General features: G+C 36.0%; 2 protein-coding genes across 2 annotated transcripts; one reads left to right on the top strand and one right to left on the bottom strand.

Moving 5' to 3' along the window:
- Nucleotides 1–919: 919 nt before the first annotated feature.
- On the bottom strand, nt 920–1897 carry LOC144296686 (olfactory receptor 9K2-like). The gene has a single exon (XM_077869725.1). The coding sequence runs from the start codon at nt 1880–1882 to the stop codon at nt 920–922; it is 963 nt and encodes a 320-aa protein (XP_077725851.1). The 5' UTR covers nt 1883–1897.
- A 12217-nt stretch (nt 1898–14114) lies between these two features.
- LOC144297539 (olfactory receptor 9S13-like) lies at nt 14115–15344 on the top strand. Its single transcript, XM_077871817.1, has one exon. It carries the CDS (start codon nt 14247–14249, stop codon nt 15180–15182), a length of 936 nt encoding a protein of 311 aa, XP_077727943.1. The 5' UTR covers nt 14115–14246; the 3' UTR covers nt 15183–15344.
- Nucleotides 15345–21355: the final 6011 nt, after the last annotated feature.

Raw genomic sequence — 21355 nt, 5'->3', positions numbered from 1 at the left:
ATATGGTTTTCTCCCTTTGCTCAAAAACCTAACTATTTCATGTTGCTTAAAGCTATTTATTTTTAAAATGTGCTTACGAAGTGTTCCTTGACCATTAGGGCCACTTAAGAGGTTGCACTTTTTTGTGCTTTTATAAATGTCTTTTTCACTGGGTTTCCATATAGCATTTTAGTTCTCTAGTACCTGATTTCATGGTGAGCTAAGTACTGAAATTATTTATATGTAGGGAAAGTCATAGGGCAAAGGGTGCATCAAAATTCAATAATTATCAGTATGATGAATTAATTATCACTAAGTCATACATAATAAAAGAAAGAATTATCCTTATTTTTGGTTCATTTTCATTACAATTTTCTTATGAAAAGGGAGGATTTACAAGAATAATTGATCTAAGTCAGAGAAACCATTAAATAAGTTTGTCAATCATTCAACTTCTGGATCATTGAGTGGCTCACATGTCACCTTTAGGACTCTGTAAGCTCTAGAGTATCCATTTCTCTCATCCAGTACTCAAAAAGATTTCTTCAGTAAATCTGATATTTGTTCTGTCTTATTATATCAGATTTTGTTACAGCTACCAGATATAGACACTATATAATATTTGTTACTGACTCAAAATAAACACTACATCCCAACATCACCCTTAGATTGCCAGCAAAACTTGGAATATATTTTCCCTGAAATCAAATTACATGGCAATCATAATCCTTACCCAAATGACGATGAAGTATGGAGAAAGCCATTCCACTACAAAATCTATAGGCAGGCAAAATATAGACCAAATGTATTCTTCAGATGTAAGGCTATGGGATTCAATAAATAAACTTTTTGAGATTAAATATTTCAAAATCATCGAGTGCATTCTTTGCATTGTCATAATATAAATTTTGCAAATTGTCATAATATCCAGATCTTTCAGTTATATCACTGTTAAGATGGAATTAAATAAAAATATCTTTTTCCCCAGGATCTTTCTCAGAGCCTCTTTGACATCTTTGTTTCTCAGGGAGTAAATCAAAGGATTCAACATGGGAGTGACTAACGTATAACATAAGGAAGCCACTTTACTCAGCTCAGGGAATCTGTCAGGGATGAAATACATAAAAATGATGGCACCGTACAGGACGCTCACGACTCCTAGGTGAGAGCTGCAAGTGGAGAAGGCTTTCTTACGTCCCTCAGTGGATCTTATCTTTAGAACTGTGGACACAATATACATATAGGACACGAGAATGACAATGATGGTGGGCAAAATAATAATGCTGCATAAGAAAAAAGAAACTATCTTATGAAAGTAGAGATCAGAGCAAGAAATCCTTTGAAGTGGACGGTAATCACAGTAAAAGTGGTCGATGGCTCGGGAAGCACAAAAGGACAAAGTAAATGTCACACTGGTCAAAAGAATAGAACTGAAGCAGCCACAAAAATAGGAACCAGCCACCAACTGGATGCAGAGGCGTGTTGACATCTGGACGGAGTAGAGGAGTGGGTTGCAGATGGCAATGAAGCGGTCATAAGCCATGGCAGCCAGGAGAAACCCCTCAGCCACAATGAAGAGGGCAAAGAGAAAGAGCTGGGTCACACAGCCTGCAAAGGAGATGGACTTGCTCTCAGACCAGAAGTTGATCATAGCCTTGGGGGCAATTACAGAGGAGTAGAAGAGGTCAATGAAGGAGAGGTTGCCCAGGAAGAAATACATCGGTGTGTTCAGCCTGGGATCAGTCAGGATAACGGCCACCATCCCAACATTCCCCAGCAGGATCATGGCATACACAAGCAGGAAGAGCAGGAAGAGGAGAATGTAGAGCTCGGGGCGGACCCTGAAACCTACAAGAATGAAGTCAGTCACTTCTGAGCGATTGCTGGTTCCCCTGTCACCCATGGCAGAAACCTGCGAGAGGCACAGGGATCAATAAACCAATGACCTCTAGACTTTGTTTCCAGTGACTTAAATACTCTCTTAAATGTAGAATAAATAATTTACATGTTAATTAAATATTGCTTATAAAACTATGTCAATGTCAGGAATAATCAGGAACTTAGACTAGATAATACTAGGTCCATGAGACTGTTACTCAATGAAGTGATGAAGGAAACTAATGCGTTATTGTATTTAAATAATTTTACTGAGTATTTACCAAGAAAGTAATTAATATATTGTCTAATTTTAGTCACATTTTGAATTTCTATTCCCAATACCTTTATAGTTAAATAATCATCTTTATCCAAAATAAGAGTGTTACATATAACCTAAAATATGAGGAGTACATATAATCTATATGATAATAATAATAATGCTATAGCCATTATGATTGTCTTCAGTATTTGAATCATTAAATGACAGTTAGAAATATATTTAGAAATACTTTTACCTTTTACCTCCATCTATTTGCTTTCCATTATTACAACGCCATCTTTGAAAATAGAATAAAAAAATGAGGTTATTATTATATTAAAATGAATAACATCCAAACAGTCACTAAGCCTAGATAATATTTTCTAAAGCTCTTTCCTCATTTCCTAATTTTCTAAAGCTCATTTCGTAAATGCTCATTATCTCAGGTCAAGGCTATTCCCCCCAAATAAATGCATTTTTATCTTCTCATTATCATTATATATATATATATATATATATATATATATATATATATATATATATTCCTTAAGTGTACTTCCCTACTAAAAAATGCAAGCTCTCAAACTGATGCAGTATTGATAAAAAGTCATTCATTGTCATGTAAGGATTGAAATGTTCATCAGCTTCTTTCTCTGTTTCAAAGAAAAGGTTTAACCAAATATGGAATATATTAAGGAATATATTAATATAATATATTATGGAATATATAAAGAAATATATTCCTTTCATGTATTCTATTATGCCTTATACATCTTAAATTAAGGATAATGGAATAACCATGGATATTTAAGAACCGTAACAATCTTGGGTCTCCAGGTCGTTATCAGCAATAATTGTGATGGTCTTACTCATTTTACTTCTGAGAACTTTCTTCAGGATTTTTCAACATTGAGGTTTTGCTCACCATCTGTTATGAATTCCTCTGGGAGAGGAGTAATGATAAAGTCAATTATGGAGATAGAAGTGCAGGCTCAAGGGCGGTTGTCCATGAAGACCGCAGAAACCTCAGAAATAAGCAAATAATCTAGTAGTCCCAATACAAGGAACTTTCCTTCTCTGGTTGTGTGTATCCTTTGGGAAATTTCTCTGGACTTTATTTTCTTCACCGATAAAGAAAAACTTTCTGGTAATTATCATAGCACACATATTGGTGGGCTTAAGGAAACAGCTTTAAACATTTGTGCTATGTGAGATAAGCTTTAGATGAATAAATATATTAGATCATGTAATAAATTACATTTGCTATGCTTTAAGAAAAAGGATAGAAATTAACTCCAAGTTATGAGTTACTTGTATTTCCTGATGTAGATGTATTTCATGATAGGACAAATGCCCTCTAAATCACAAAGTCAGATAAAGTTTTGCTACTTCTATGATTTCTTATGTTTAAATACTAAATAGAAAATATAATGGAAGAAATGGTAATATTCAAAAAATCATTTTAAAAATTTTTAGTAAGTATATAAAAGATAATGATTTGTATTTAAAAATCCTCAATAGCTATGTGTGCCTAAAAGTCTAGAGTAAAACCAGAGACATATTACTCTATTTAATGAAAATAATATTATAAGGATACCATTTTCTCCTAAATATTTCCATAATTTAACTGTAATTATATTTCTAAAAAATCTCCTTTTTAACTAAAAATTATTTCTAGAATATATCTGGATTCTTTTTTTTAGTGAGTAAATGGCAAAATATATGGAGTCAGAGCTTTTCCTTATTATAATGCAATATTAGTAAAAGTTTGGTAGGTGTAGGAAGAGTAAACAGGCCTGTCAAATTTAGAAAAGCTGAAGGAAGTTCTGGGTGATACTCATAATGACCCTTCGAGCAATATAGTAAATTCACAAAGAGGCTACTATACTTTTAAAAATACTGCACCTTAACTGTGGTCCAGGGGTCAGATACATGGAAGCAAAAAGATGTCACTCCTTCCTCATCCATCAAAATAGTTTCTCTAGGAGGTTGGGAAATCAATGATGCTGCAGAAAATAACACACACACAACCTTTTTGGTTTTTTTCTTTTTTTAAGATTTTATTTACTTATTCATGAGAGACACACACAGAGAGAGGCAGAGACAGAGGCAGAGGGAGAAGCAGGCTCCATGCAGGGAGCCCGACGTGGGACTCGATCCCAGGACCCCGGGGTCATGCCCTGAGCTGAAGGCAGACACTCAACCCCTGAGCCACCCAGGCTTCCCTACACAACCTTCTTAAGATGACATTTCCTTGGTAGAAAATGTTGAAAGGAACAGGAAAATGATCCCCAACTCACTGTAGCCTTTCAAATTCTGAATTTGTGTGGATCTCATTGATAGAGCAAAATCTGTGCCAAGAACCCTAGTAGCAGGAGACGTTTGAACTTTCCAACAACTCCAATTAGAAAGCACATGGGGAGAAAAGGAGTGGGAAAAATCAGAGAGAGAGACAGAACATGAGAGACTCCTAACTTGGGAAATGAACAAAGGGTAGTGGAAGAGGAGGTGAGCGGGGTGATGGGGTGACTGGGTGACGGGCAGGGCACTGAGGGGGGCACTTGATGGGATGAGCACTTGATGGGGCTGTTATACTATATATTGGCAAATCGAACTCCAATAAAAAAAAGTACAAAAAAAAAAGTACATGGAGTAGAGCTTGGCTATCCAATCTGTAATTGGCTATCCAACATGTAAAAATACATGTACTAGAATCCAATGTATTTTTTCTTATAATTACACTTTCCAGAATGGTGTTAGCAATAAAAATATACTAGTGCTTAAAATACAGAACACTTACTCCTACTCAAAATAGATGGGACATAAAGAAATCTTCAACAGAATCAGTGATTGAAATTATTCAGCACATGTTCTTTGATAATGGTCAGCTTAATATAGAAAATCAATAACAACTAGTTAATTAATTGAGAAGACTCTATGGTGTGGACATTAAAAATACTTCCTAAAACTCAAGGGATCAGAAATAAATCAAATTAAATTTTGACTTAGCTTGAACTAAATAATAAATTATATCTGAACCTCTGCAATACAGAAAAATAAGTACTAAAAGGGATATATGTATATACAAAGCATTATAGATAAATATTATAAACAAGTAAAACAGGGACATCTACACTATTCTTCTATTTTAATATAGTGACAGAGAAAACAGCAAGTTAAAACAAAAAATAAAAGACAGTAATTAATATATATAAAAATTCATGAAATAGAAAAATATGGACTGCATAGGATATTTAAATGGCTTAACATTTTTTTCTGGTAGGCTTTCTAGTATTTTTATGAAGTCTTAAATTTTAATTCCAGTATAGTTCACTTACAGGGTTATATTCGTTTCAGATTAGTACCTATTTTAGTACAATATAGTGATTCCTCAATTGTATACCTTACTCAAAGCTTATCATGGATAACTGCATTCTTTAATCCCTATCCTTTATCTCTCCCATCCCCCCAGCCACCTCCCCTCGGTAAACATCAGTTTGTTCTCCATAGTAAGAGACAGTTTCTTAGTTTCTCTCTTCTCTCTCTCTTTTCCTTTGCCCCTTAGTTTTGTTTCTTAAATTTTATATATGAGTGAAATCATAGGGTATTTGTCTTTCTCTGACTGACTTGCTTCACTTAGCATTATACTCTAGCTTTATCCACATCATTGCAAATGACAAGTTTTCATTCTTTTTAAAATGACTGAGTAATATCCCATTGTATATATAGACCGTATCTTCTTTATCCATTCATCTATTGATGGACACACGGGCTGCTTCCATAATTTGGCTATTATAAATAATGCTGCAATAAACATAGGGGTGAGTGTATTCCTTTGAATTAGTGTTTTTGTATTTTTGTGGTAAATACCCAGTACTGCAATTACCGGATCATAAGGTAGTTCTATTTTTGACTTTTTGAGGAACCTCCATACCATTTTCCACAGTGGTCGCACCAGTTTGCATTCCCCCAACAGTGCAAGGGCATTCCTTTTTCCCCACATTCTCATCAATACTTGTTGTTACTAATTTTTTATTTCATTCATTCTGACAGGTGTGAGGTGATCACATAGCTTAACATTGATTCTTGGAAAGACGAGTAAGATGTATAAAACCCTAGCCGATATGACAGTGGAAGAACAGCAAAATTAAATAACAAGTATCAGGAATGTAAAGGGGATAGATACTCCTGATATTTAAAGATATATATGCAGTTGACCCTTGAACAACACAGTTTTGACCTGCATGAGTCCACTTCAATGCAGATCCTTTTCAATAAATGTGGTATAGTGCTATAACTGTACTTCCTTCTCCGTATGATTTTCTTAATAATGTTTTCTTTTCTCTAGCTAATTTTAGTAAGATAACAGTATATAACACATATAACACAAAAATATATGTTAATAAAATGTTTGTATTATCAGTAAGGCTTATAGTCGACAGGAAGCTATTAGTAGTTACATTTTAGGGGAATCGAGAGTTATATACAGATTTTTGACTAAATGTGATTTCTATGCTCCTAACCCCTGCTCAGGGGTTCAATTTTTATAATAAACAATATTCTTACCAAAAAATTGATGATTTTTTAAAATAAAAATATTTTAAATATATCAAGATGATGTATAAAGGAGAAATATAAATTTTAAAATGTCTACTATAGGGATCCCTGGGTGGCGCAACGGTTTAGCGCCTGCCTTTGGCCCAGGGCGCGATCCTGGAGACCCGGGATCGAATCCCATATCGGGCTCCTGGTGCATGGAGCCTGCTTCTCCCTCTGCCTATGTCTCCGCCTCTCTCTCTCTTTCTCTGTGACTATCATAAATAAATAAAAATTAAAAAAATAAAATAAAATAAAATGTCTACTATAAAAATTAAATTCTAATAATAATCTTTTAATGAAGAAAGATTCTTTTCCAATTGGCTTTAGTAGTGTTTACTGCCAAAGAAAGAAGCAAGACTGGATAATCTGGATGGCTCAGTTGGTTAAGCGTCTCTTAATGTCACCTCAGGTCATGATCTCAGGGTCATGAGATTGAGCCCTATGTTGGGCTCTGTGCTAAGTGGGGAGTCGGCTTGAGATTCTCTCTCACCTGCTCCCTCTGCCCCTCCCCCCACTTACATGCTCTCACTCTGTAAAATAAATAAATCTTAAAAAAGGAAAGAAGCAAGATCATTCTTACATAAACAAGAATCATCACAAAGGCAGTATTTCCTAGCTATATTTAAGAGTCTGTCACAAGTCTCATATACAAATTAAAATAAAAATTATAGCTAAATCTGTTTCATAAATTTAACTCCCAAAGCATTAAACAGGATATTAACAAAATATGTTAATATATAAAGAATAATAAAATCTCTGAAACATATGTTTACCTTAAAAATGTAAATGTCATTTAATATTTCAAAAATAATGAATTTAAGATGTGCCGATATCTACTTATGAAAGAACAATTCCTAGAAGGTTTGCCTTCTGTGACCAAAAAACTAAACTCTGGAGAAACGAACCAACTATTTTCAGAGATTGTACAATACACAGGGAATGACTGTAATTGCTGAGGAAGGGAAACACATCAGGAGGAAAATATTTTCAACTTGAATACATAGCAAGAGAAACAAACCAAACCTAAGACTGAGTTCACGAGGAAAAATAATGGACAGGCATTCAGTGACAACTGAGAAGATAGAACTCATGTAACTGGAAGAAGAGGGGCCAGAAAAGTAGTGTAAGTATAATGGGCAAAAAATGGTTCATATCTGATGACAAATCTAATCACACAGATGCAAGGACAGGGGCAAAATCCCAAGCAGGATAAACAGAAAGAAAACCAAGTAAAGCACTTCAGAATAAACTCTGAAGAGCAGTAGAAAAAGGGACATTGTCAAAGTAGTTGGAGGGGAGAAGAGCCATTACATAGAAGCAAATAAAAGTTAAACGAACAAGGGGTGGTGGAAAGGGAGGTGGGCGGGGGGTTGGGGTGACTGGGTGATGGGCACTGAGGGGGGCACTTGATGGGATGAGCACTGGGTGTTATGCTATATGTTGGCAAATTGAACTCCAATAAAAAAAATAAAAATAAAATAAAAAAAAAGTTAAACATACACTTGACAGAAACAATTTATAGACAATGGAACAACGTCTTTAAAGCCCTTAGAGAGAGAGGAGGGGAGATGGAGCCAAGGTGCAGGTGCAGGATAAACAGGCTTCAGAATTGAAGGGAAAATAAGGAACTTTGAGATGAAGGAAAGCTAAAGGGATGTGTTCACGCCAAAGTTGTGCCATAGGAAATACCCAAAAAAGTTGTCCTAGCTCAAGGGCAACATCACCAGGAGTCAGTAGGAGGATCCCTAGGATCCTGGAGGTACTGCTTTCCCACAAGGGAAGGACTGAGGGTGTGAGGACAGGGAATTCCTTTCTCTTCAGTGTGCCCTTGGGGCTCCTCTCCCTGGGTCTAGCCCAGGTGCCTAACCCCACTGTGGGCTCACTCTTGAAGCAATCCCCACATTTCTGGGACCCTTGGTGCCACTTCTTCTGGGCCTTGATTCATAGACGGAGGTACAATCGCCTGCTCTGCCAAGCTCTGTGTGACTTCAAGTCCCCCTGTTCCCCCAAGTCTTCAACAGACTGTTTAGATTATCCTCTGGGTCACATTTCATTCGACTACAGCAGGATGCATTAACTGTAGAGATAAGGAACGAGTTGCTCAGAGTGGGGGGTTGTTATCTGCCCAGATGAAAAATAGTGAATTTCCCTCTGTGTAGGTCATCAGGTTGAACAAGGAGTCAAGAACTTCTCATCCAGATGTGCTTAATTATCATTATTATTTTGTTCACTAAGTGGAAGAATAGTTCTCGTATCCCCCAGAGAGCCCTTCTACCCAAGGCCTGGTGAGTCTCCTAGAGCATCACCCCTTCTCTCATTTTGCTTCTGCATTCGGATACAAAGGATGTTACTGGCGAGAGAGACCTTCGTGCCTGGGGGACACCTTGCAGAGGGAATGGCCACCACTCGGCTTCCCTCCTCAGGAGAGAATTTCTCTTAGGACCTATCCCAGGTCTGTTGGTGGTTTTAATCAGTGAGAAAGCTTAATAAACTAGAGAGAGAGAGAGACAGAGAGAGACAGAGACAGAGAAAGACAGAGAGACAGAGACAGAGACAGAGAGACAGAGACAGAGAGAGACAAAGACAGAGAGACAGAGACAGAGACAGAGAGACAGAGAGAGACAGAGACAGAGAGAGACAAAGAGACAGAGAGAGACAGAGAGACAGAGACAGAGACAGAGAGACAGAGAGAGACAGAGACAGAGAGAGACAGAGAGACAGAGAGAGACAAAGACAGAGAGACAGAGAGACAGAGACAGAGAGAGACAGAGAGACAGAGAGAGACAAAGACAGAGAGACAGAGACAGAGAGATACAGAGACAGACAGAGAGAGACAGAGAAAGACAGAGAGACAGAGAGAGAGAGGGGAAGAGAACCTACAACTGTTGCCGGGACTTGCTCATCTTAGCAGCTGGAGTCTGATCTGAACAGGGAGGCAATGTGATCCACGTGGCGGGAAGACTTTCTGTGAAACCAGGAGCGCTTTTCATACTCTTGTTTCTTCACGACTTCACATGTAGTAGAGGGCATACAAGGTAAGAAATGGGTTCCTTCTTACAATATCTTTTGTATTTAATTTGTTTATTCTCAGCACATTCCTTTTGAGATTGCTTTAATTACATCTTTCCTTTTTTTTCCTCAAATTTTCTGTTGAAACCAGAAACATTTTTATATAAAATTTAAGGTTTCCTTAAATTCAGATTTTTAGCTGATAGGCCCTACCAGGGGTTACTTTGATGATTCCTTTGCCTTCTAAAATGAATCAGCCCATATTTCTGTTAACTTTTAATTTTTTAAAGAAACTACGTATCATAGATACTGGGCCAAACTGACTCTGATGTCCTTGCATAGACCCAGTCTGTCTTCAAAAAATGTCACAATTAGTGAAACCATAGCAACAACAACAATAAAGGTGATTTTTATTTATTATAATTTAAAAGACATTTCCATAGGATGTGAATCTTTGTTTTTTTTGGGGGGGATTGCTAAATTTTTATTTATTTATTTTTTGGAGAATTTTGGAGTCTTACTTTTGAATTTTGGGAGTTCTTTTTATTTATTTATTTTTTATTTTTTATAAATTTATTTTTATTGGTGTTCAATTTGCCAACATATAGAATAACACCCAGTGCTCATCCCATCAAGTGCCCCCCTCAGTGTCCATCACCCAGGGATGTGAATTTTTGAATTGTTTGCCAATTTTCTTTTATAGTTTATGATTATTGAATAGTAAACCACTCTGCTGCTCAATCTCATGACTCTAAAGGAACTTTTTTCTTCTGTTTTTGTCTGAATTTCTCCATACCCAAACTAAAATAAAAATTACTTCCTTTCTGTACCACCGTGTTTTAAAGACACTTTATTACTGTAATAGTAGATGCCTAAATACATACAACACAAGCTTTTTAAATACGTATTTCTTCTTTTTTCCATTCATAGCTATCTTTAAATTGTCCTGTGTGCCTTCTATCCTCCGTATGCACAGATCTTTGTATTCTTTATCGGATTTGTCAGTTTCTGAAAGGACAGAAAAATCTCTATCCAAGATGTTGGAATTCCTCATCTGCTTTCAAACTGCAAATTCTAAAGGGAGTGAGAGATGGAAAGAAGGAAAGGAAAAAGAAAGAGAAAAAATAACTTTGAGGAAAACATGTTTAGAAAATATATAAAAGAGGGGGTGTCTGGGTGTCTCAGTTGGTTAGTGGCTGCTTTTGGCTCAGGTCATGATCTCAGGGTCCAGGGCTCCCTGCTCAGTGGGGAGCCTGCTTCTTCCTCTCTCTCCTCTACCCACATCCCCCCAAATCTCATGCTTTCACTCCCAAATAAATAAATAAAATCTTAAAAAAAGAAAATATACACAAGAATCACTTCTGTATTTTACAGATGAATAGTGCCACTAAGAGTGTATGTCACTTTAGGGACAAAAATAATGGAATAAATAAGAATATGTGGTTAACGTATATAAAGGATCATGCCTTTGTCAGAATTTGAATTTCTCTCTTAATATAAGCAAGATGGATATAATGTTTGTATGTTACTTTTCTATCATAGAAGGGAAAATAAATGATTATTTAAAAAATTAAATGAGGCCATCAATTTAGTGGATTTTCACTCCAAATGAAATTTTAGGTGGATTATAATGCCTGTGAGAAATATCTTCCACTAGAGGAGGCAAATTTCAATGGCAGTAACTGATAGTAAGTCAAGAAGGGAAAAACAAACAACAAACTCTTGTTTCTGGACACTCAGTCCCCTAGAATCTCCAATTCTCCAAAGCATGCTTAGAGGGCAAATCTGCATTATTTACAAAAGAAGTGTATCTCAACCTGAAATCTGGCATTGTGATGTCCCTAGTTATGGTTTTCTTTTTTAAAATTCCCTTGGCTATTCGGGGTCTTTTCTGATTCCACACAAACCTTAAAATAATTTGTTCTAACTCTCTGAAGAAAGTCCATGGTATTTTGATGGGGATTGCATTAAACGTGTACATTGCTCTGGGTAATGTTGACATTTTCACAATATTAATTCTGCCAATCCATGAGCATGGAATATTTTTCCATCTCTTTGAATTGTTTGCCAATTTTCTTTTATAGTTTTTCTCAAACTCTTTCTCAATTTCTTTCAGAAGTGTTCTGTAGTTTTTAGGGTATAGATCCTTTACCTCTTTGGTTAGGTTTATTCCTAGGTATCTTATGCTTTTGGGTGCAATTGTCAATGGGATTGACTCCTTAATTTCTCTTTCTTCAGTCTCATTGTTAGTGTATAGAAATGCCACTGACTTCTGGGCATGGATTTTGTATCCTGCCACACTGCCAAATTGCTGTGTGAGTTCTAGCAATCTTGGGGTGGAGTCTTTTGGGTTTTCTATGTAGAGTATCATGTCATCGGCAAGAGGGAGAGTTTGACTTCTTCTTTGACAATTCGAATGCCTTTAATGTCTTTTTGTTGTCTGATTGCTGAGGCTAGGACTTCCAGTACTATGTTGAATAGCAGTGGTGAGAGTGGACATCCCTGTCTTGTTCCTGATCTTAGGGGAAAGGCTCCCAGTGCTTCCCCATTGAGAATTATATTTGCTGTGGGCTTTTTGTAGATGGCTTTTAAGATGTTGAGGAATGTTCCCTCTATCCCTACACTCTGAAGAGTTTTGATCAGGAATGGATGCTGTATTTTGTCAAAACAATGCCAGATTTCAGGTTGTACTACAAAGCTGTGGTCATCAAGACAGTGTGGTCCTGGCACAAAAACAGACACATAGATCAATGGAACAGAATAGAGAATCCAGAAGTGGACCCTGAACTTTATGGTCAACTAATATTCGATAAAGGAGGAAAGACTATCCACTGGAAGAAAGACAGTTTCTTCAATCAATGGTGCTGGGAAAATTGGACATCCACATGCAGAAGAATGAAACTAGACCACTCTCTTTCACCATACACAAAGATAAACTCAAAATGGATGAAAGATCTAAATGTGAGACAAGATTCCATCAAAATCCTAGAGAAGAACACAGGCAACACCTTTTTTGAACTCAGCCACAGTAACTTCTTGCAAGATTCATCCACGAAGGCAAAAGAAACAAAAGCAAGAATGAACTATTGGGACTTCATCAAGATAAGAAGCTTTTGCACAGCAAAGGATACAGTCAACAAAACTCAAAGACAACCTACAGAATGGGAGAAGATATTTGCAAATGACGTATCAGATCAAGGGCTAGTTTCAAAGATCTATAAAGAACTTAATAAACTCAACACCCAGGAAACAAACAATCCGATCATGAAATGGGCAAAAGACGTGAAGAGAGATCTCACAGAGGAAGTCATACGCATGGCCAACATGCACATGAGAAAATGCTCTGCATCACTTGCCATCAGGGAAATACAAATCAAAACCACAATGAGATCCCACCTCACACCAGTGAGAATGGGGAAAATTAACAAGGCAGGAAACAACAAATGTTGGAGAGGATGCGGAGAAAGGGGAAGCCTCCTGCACTGTTGGTGGGAATGTGAACTGGTGCAGCCACTCTGGAAAACTGTGTGGAGGTTCCTCAAAGAGTTAAGAATAGACCTGCCCTACGACCCAGCAATTGCACTGCTGGGGATTTACCCCAAAGATCCAGATGCAATGAAACGCCGGGACACCTGCACCCCGATGTTTCTAGCAGCAATGTCCACAGTAGCCAAACTGTGGAAGGAGCCTCGGTGTCCATTGAAAGATGAGTGGATAAAGAAGATGTGGTTTATGTATACAATGGAATATTCCTCAGCCATTAGAAATGACAAATACCCACCATTTGCTTCAACGTGAATGGAACTGGAGGATAGTATGCTGAGTGAAGTAAGTCAGTCGGAGAAGGACAAACATTGTATGTTCTCATTCATTTGGGGAATATAAATAATAGTGAAAGGGAATAGAAGGGAAGGGAGAAGAAATGGGTAGGAAATATCAGAAAGGCAGACAGAACATAAAGACTCCTAACTCTGGGAAACGACTAGGGGTGGTGGAAGGGGAGGTGGGCGGGGAGTGGGGGTGAATGGGTGATGGGCACTGAGGGGGGCATTTGATGGGATGAGCACTGGGTGTTATTCTATATGTTGGCAAATTGAACACCAATAAAAAATAAATTTATTAAAAAAAAGTCTTCTAGTAAAGAATTTAATCTGATTGTTCACCCTTTTGAGATACACTTCTTTTTTTAAATAATAAATTTATTTTTTATTGGTGTTCAATTTGCCAACATATAGAATAACACCCAGTGCTCATCCCATCAAATGCCCCCCTCAGTGCCCATCACCCATTCACCCCCACCCCCCCGCCCACCTCCCCTTCCACCACCCCTGGTTCGTTTAGAAAAACTTAAAAAACACCAGTCTGTTTTTAAAAAACAGATATCGCTTTTTGTCATTTATTGGGGACAACATGATGAAATTTTTCCACGCTGGTTTTAGTTAACTTTTTTACTAAAACAAGTATTCTGATCACTCATTTCTTTCATGTTTACCACCTCTCCAGTTCCCCCTGCATCTCAGCCATGAAGAGCGAGCTGAGCAGGAATTCCTCAGGAGTGACTGAATTCATTCTGCTGGGCTTCAGAACAGCTCCAGACATACAGATCCTCTTATTCCTATTCTTCATGCTGGTCTACGTGGTCACTGTGGTGGGAAATGTCAGCATGATAATTGTCATCAGGATGGACTCGAGGCTTCACACGCCTATGTATTTCTTCCTTAGACACTTGTCCTATGTAGATCTCTGCTACTCCACAGTCATTGCTCCCAAAACTTTAGCCAACTTCCTGTCTCATGAAAAGAAGATTTCCTACAATGGCTGTGCAGCCCAATTTTTCTTCTTTGCTCTGTTTGTCACAACTGAAAGCATTCTTTTGGCCGTCATGGCCTTCGATCGATTCTCAGCCATTTGCTCCCCTCTCCTTTACCCTGTGCACATGTCCCAGAAAGTGTGCGCTCAGCTGGTGACTGGCTCCTACATCTGTGGAGGCCTTAACTCCATGGTCCACACAGGATTCACCTTCAGCTTGCGTTTCTGTGGAGAAAACCACCTGGATCACTTCTTCTGTGACGTCTCAGCCCTGATCAAGATCTCATGTGTAGACACGTCTGTGAACGAGATGGTGCTGTTCATCCTCTCCGCCCTCATCATTGTCACCACCACGACTGTCATCCTGGTTTCCTATGCTTACATACTCTCCACTGTCCTGAAGATCCCCTCCACCCACGGCAGGGGTAAGACCTTCTCCACCTGTGGCTCCCACATGGCCACGGTGACTTTGTTCTATGGGACCGTGTTCTTCATGTACGCCCAGCCCGGGGCCATCTCCTCCCCAGGGCAAAACAAGGTCGTGGCTGTGCTCTACACACTCATCATCCCAATGCTAAACCCTCTGATATACAGTCTGAGAAACAGAGAAGTGAAAGATGCTGTGAGAAGAGTGCTGCACAGGAAGTGATCCCTTCCTGCCCTGGGTCAGACCGTGATGCAGTGGCACAGTCACTTCCCAAGCGTCCCAGTTATCCTTGTACTTGGAGAATTAGCTTATCAAGTATATTTTTATATATGGCAACAGATGTTTTTCTAAGTGTTAAAAAATGGTGTTTCTGTGTTTAGAATATATAAAAGCATTATCTGTTTTTAATTTCTGATGTGATAATATCTTCATTTCAATCTTTAAGAAGTAAATAGTAAAAAAAAGTAAACATTAAGAGTTGCTATTTAACATTATTATTTAATAATAATTTCTGTTGGTTTATGAAGTTTAGTATTGTGCTCATATAGTCCATTTGAGGCAATCTAGATCATAATTCAAGGTATTTTTGTTCCACGGATTTGCTTGTTGATTTTATGCTGTTACCACATGCTTGTTGCCCAATAAGCTTTAATGCCTTGTAGGGTGACATAGTTTTAAAAAATATCTCAGCTAGTAATACTTTATATCAGTGAATTTCAGAAATATTTTGCATTTGAAAAATATTTCCTATTTTAGCAGGATTGCATTTAGTAAATAATTGATCTATTTACGATATTCATTTGTAAGAACAAGTTTATTATTATTGCTGATGATATCAGACAGCACAGGCTAAGTCCATGTCCTGTGACTGAACACAGGTGTTTGAAGGCCTTGGGTGGTTTAAAGACTGAATGGGAGCCATCAATTTATCTCCATTCCACAGATGTAAGATCACATAAAATACTATGACTCAAGCTTTTAGCACAAGAAAGTATAAATTAGTGGTATTGTGTAGTAGTATTTTTATTACCATCATCATTATCATCTTTTTTTATATGTTTTAGCAATGTAATGGAATTTATATATTTGAGATCCACACATTTCTTAGTAAACATATTTTGTGTATTAGTTGCTGTTGTGACAAAAGTCTTTATTAGCTTGTATTTTCTAACATAATTCTAGGACTTGGAGAACTTTTAAAATTACTATGTTTTTATTTTATATGAGTTCAAATTACTAAAATTTTTCTCAATGCTTAGAGTTTTTCCAATTAAATATTAGATTTAAAGTCTTACTTAGCAGTCAATTTTTGAAGACTTTTAATTAGTACTTTCTTTAAGAGTGGTATTAAGGAAAAATACTAATTATGTCAGATGCTGTATAAAATATACATATGTTTTCTTACTCCTCACATCAGACTTATGGTGAAGGTGACATTATATGTATCAACTGTATAATCTGTAGTAATTATTCTCCAAGAATAGGAATTGTATCTCAGAAGAATTAAGTACTGTGTTCAAGTTCACATTGTCAGTAGCTAGCAATCAAGGCCAGGGCTGAAACAGAACTTTTTTTTTTTTTTGAAACAGAACTTTCTGATTCTGAAGCCCTTAGAGGTAAAACTTATGTGACATTGGTTCAGTGAAAGTTTTATCCTACATGTTTTTTTAATATCATAAAGGTATTTGTTAACTCAAATGTATTAATAATGATGTTCAGCTCTCTCTATTTTCATTGATTTTTGTTTATATATTACAAACTGAATGTATTTAAGTATCATTTGTGGTTTTGGTCATTTTCTCCATTACAATACTTTTTGCTTTATTGTGTTATATAAAACATGACAATTAATTACATATTGCATTAATATAGATTCATTTATTATATATACAAGTGCTTTATGCAGAATTTTACCTTATTTAATATCAAGATCACATATGACTTTTTAAAAAAATTTTATCTAGTGTATCTTAACTTTGATTTTTCTCTTTTTTATATGGCATTTTATATAAATGTGACATTTTATAAGTCAAGTTTCTCCTACCCCAATAGAAATGCAATTTTCTTAAGTTGTGGGTAGTATATCTCATTTACATTCATTATTATAGTCTATTATTTTTCTTCCTTTTTTATTGTAATATTTTCTTGTTTTATGTATATTTCTCTTTTTTATGTCCTTTTGAGAAAATAATATTTCAGCTATTTTTGTCTTTAAGCCTATATCACATCATTTTTGTCTATGTTTAGCAAATAAGTGTCACATTTTTATCTTTCAACTCTTAAGATACAACTAATTATTATAACTCATTTTTTGTGAATAGGTTTGCAGGCTTGTGAAATTATAATTGTCTTGTAGTTGTTCTTATATTAGAAATGAATGATCTGAAATACAATAATGTTTTTCCAGAAAACATTATTTTATCATTTAACGTATAAGAAATATGAGATCACTGTAATTTTACAGATATTTAAAATTCTGTGTCCTATATACTCATATGTGGAAAATAGTTTATTATTTTATTTCTTAAAACTCAACTCACATTTATGAGAATCATATATTCCTCTATGCTTTCTAATCTTTTCTATTGCCCTTTAAAATATATCAAAAAAAATAAAATGTATCAATTTTATTTTTGTTTCTGGGAATAGCTAGTGAACATCTCCATACGTAGCAAAGACCATATTTTCTCCAGTGAGTCTTTCTAAAGCTTTCTTAGAGTCTCTTTGACTTATTAAATTTCCTTTCCTGTAAACACATTACAATTACTAAGAAAAACAGTTCTAGAGGCTCTTGGGTTTCTCAGTCAGTTGAGTGTCTGACTCCTGGTTTCAGCTCAGGTCATGGTCTCCTGGGTCATGGGCTCTGTGCTCAGTGGGGAGCCTGCTTGGGGATTTGCTCCCTCTGCCACAACCCCACTCGCTCTTGCTCTCTCTCTGAAATAAATAAATATTTAAAAGCAAAGAAAAAGAGTTTATAAAACATGAGCAAACAGATTGCAAAATAAAAAGAATGTTATGATCCAGGCAAAGATGTACAGAACTGCTCAGGATTTCTGGAGAGTTCTGGCTCCAGAAGCAAACCCTGGCTACAACCGCAGTTTGCTGCCATCTCGTGGGCGCTTCAGTTAAATCTAAAGAATGTGGGTCCTGTGATAGCATGAAACTTCTAGAACAATGGGTAATTGAGCAAAGTATTTTTCAGTTGCAGATTTACCCTCCTATCCAAAAGCAGAGCATTCTTATAAAACCTCTCCTAAGCCCAAATAGCATAAATCAAAGAAGCAATTAACATCAATTGATATGTAACATATATATATAATTTTTTACCATTCTCAGACCCAAAAAATAACCTCTCAGATTTTTCTAATACCTTATGATACTTTATTTTGTGCATCTTGCTAACAGATGCACAAAATAAACTCAGATGAAGCACAGATGCTCACAGACAAGTTAAAGTTATGGTGGCTTGATGCTGAGATGCCGAGTGTAGTTCCCCGGGAAGGAGCTTGGCTGTGCCTCTAGAATGGTTTGCTGCAAAAGAAACACTGAATGCTATTTTCAGTTTTCACCTTTTTTTCATTAAAGGAAAATTCTTTTTGGATATATTTTGTTTAGTGTAGTGAAAACATTTGCTAATTCAGTTCCTTCATAAAAGCAAATTGGCTTAACAAAAACTTTCAAAAAGCACCAAATGTCTGTATTGATTGTTCTGAGTAAGGGAGATTGGTTGGAAATAACTGGAAATGGGCAAGGTCACCCTATACCTTGGTCAGAGTAAGTCCAGTTCTATCTGTTTTATCTTCCTAGTCAAATTAAATTTCTTTTCAAATCTGCTTAAAAAGCAGGAAAGCAGTTATTTTAGGGCAGGTTTTTTGTTTTTGTTTGTTTGTTTGTTTTGTTTTGTTTTTTAATTATCACTTTACCTAAGGGTCTCCCTAGGTATGGTCAATTTTGCATATGCATTGCTTTTCATCAAACATTGAAGAGTCACTAATGGCAACAAAACCTAAATTTCCTACAGATAAAAATGATGAAGTGCCTGCACCAGCTGTATGATGTTTAGGGAAGAAAGTTATCATTTTCATTCTTTTTTCTTTCTTTTTTCTTTTTTTTTTTTTTTAGAATAGCTTCATTCTCTGAAGGCCATATTCTGTTAGCAGTTGCTTCTCTTGGTTCTCAGCATTTTCTATTTCATCCATGAGAAAAAAACTTGACATATATATGACCAGTTAAATTGTGGCAACAGAACCAAGGTAATACAATGGGGAAAGGGTAGTCCTTTCAATAAATGGTGTTCGGGAAACTGGACTTCCACATGCAGAAGATTGAAATTGTGCCATTATTTTACACAATACAGGAAAACTAACTTGAACATAAGACCAGAAATTCTAAAGCTCCGAGAAGAAAACACATGCAGTAAGTTCCTTCGCATTGATCTCAGTGTTGATTTTCTGCATTTGAAAGCAAAGACGTGAAAAGCAAAAATAAACAAGTGGAACTGCAACAATCTAAAAAGCTTCTGCACAGCAAAAGAAGTCATTAACAAAATGAAAAGGCAACTTACTGATTGGAACAAAATATTTGCAGATCATCTATAAGATGCTCATATCCAAAATATGTAAAAGTAAAAGAACATACAGTTCAATAGTAAAAGAATAATTCAATTTAAAAAAATAGGAAGAGGATCTGAATACATAATTTCCAAAGATGGAAATACAGATGACCTACAGGTGCATGAAAAGTTGCACAATATTGCTAATCATCAGGGAGATGTAAATCAAAACCACAACGAGGGCACCTAGGTGGCTCAGTCTATTAAGCATCTGTCTTTGACTCAGGTTGTGATCCGGGTCTTGGGATTGAGCCCTGTGTCAGGCTCCCTGCTTGATGGAGAGTCTGCTTCTCCATCTCCCTCCACCTGCCACTCCCCTTGCTTGTGTTCTCTCTCTCTCTCTCCCTCTGTCAAATAAATAAATTAAATCTTAAAAAAAAAGCCAACACAACAAGATATTACCTCATACCTGTTAGAATGTTAAAGTGTCTATTACCAAACAGACAATAAATAATGTGTTGGCAGGCATGTGGAGCAAGGGAACTCTTGAGCACTGATGGTGAGAATGTAAATTGGTGCAGCCAGTATGAAAAACAGTATGAAAAAAAAAAAAAAAAAAAGAAAAACAGTATGGAGGTTCTTCAAAAAATCAAAAGTAGATTTTTCATATGATCTAGTAATTCCACTTCTGAATATTTATTTGAAGAATACAAAAACAGTAACTTGAAAAAATATATACATCATCACGTACATTGTAGCATTATTTCCTATAGCCAAGATGTGGAAACAACCTAAGTGTCTTTCAATGGATGAATGGATAAGGAAAATTTGTATAAACATATGAAAATTTTACATATGTATAAATATATAAAAATATGTAAATATATTATATATATAATGGAATACTACTCAGTCATTTAAAAAATGGAATTTTGCCATTTGCAGCAACATGGTTGGACCTTGAGGGTATTACGCTAAGTGAAATAAATCAGAGAAAGATAAATACCATATAATATCAATTACATGTGGAATCTTTAAAAAACAACTCAAAAATACACAGAAAAGATTGATGGTTGATAGAGGTGGGGTACAAGTAGTTGGCAAGATGGATGAAAATGGCTTAAACCTACAGAATTCCAGTTATATAATAAATAATTCCTGGGGATATAAGGCACAGCATATTGACTATAGTTAATAATATCGTATATTTGAAAGTTACCAAGAGAATGATCTTAACATTTCTCATCGCAAAAGAAAAAAATTTGTAATCCTCTATGTTGATGGAATTGAACTAGAGTTACTGTGGTGATCACTTTCTAATACATACACATTAAATTATTACATTGTGCACCTACAACTAATATAATGTACATAAATTATATTATAGTTAAAAATGTGATTACAAGAAATTTAAAAAAATCTGCAGTGATCAAAATCGCTATAATAATTCTGTGATTGAACTAAATACGATTTGCTCTGGAAGTCTTCAAGGTGGGAAAGTCTCTTGCAATGTAAGTAAAATAAGATCCCCGGTGTTAGGTGTTGAATTAATTGATAAAATTATAGACAACCTAATGTCATGTTTTGTTTTGTCATACATTGGCATCCACAGAGTCCTCATGCTTTTTGGAAGAAATTTGAAAAAGTCCAAGTCAAATTAATTCATATTTTCAGCTAAAAGAAAATATTCACTCAATTCTTAATTTCCTTTTAACAAAATTATAAATATATGCATCTCTGTCGTTCCTTGGAGCAGTCTGAATGAACAGCCCCTCTCCCAGGTTCTGGGATCAACTGTGCAACTCTTTTGAACAATAAGATGTTCTCCACAGAGAGAACCAGC

Source organism: Canis aureus, chromosome 25 (genome assembly GCF_053574225.1).
Source record: "Canis aureus isolate CA01 chromosome 25, VMU_Caureus_v.1.0, whole genome shotgun sequence".
In the NCBI taxonomy this organism is placed as follows: domain Eukaryota; kingdom Metazoa; phylum Chordata; class Mammalia; order Carnivora; family Canidae; genus Canis; species Canis aureus.
The sequence above is the reverse complement of the archived record's forward strand: the minus strand, read 5'-3'. Positions and strand labels throughout refer to the sequence as shown.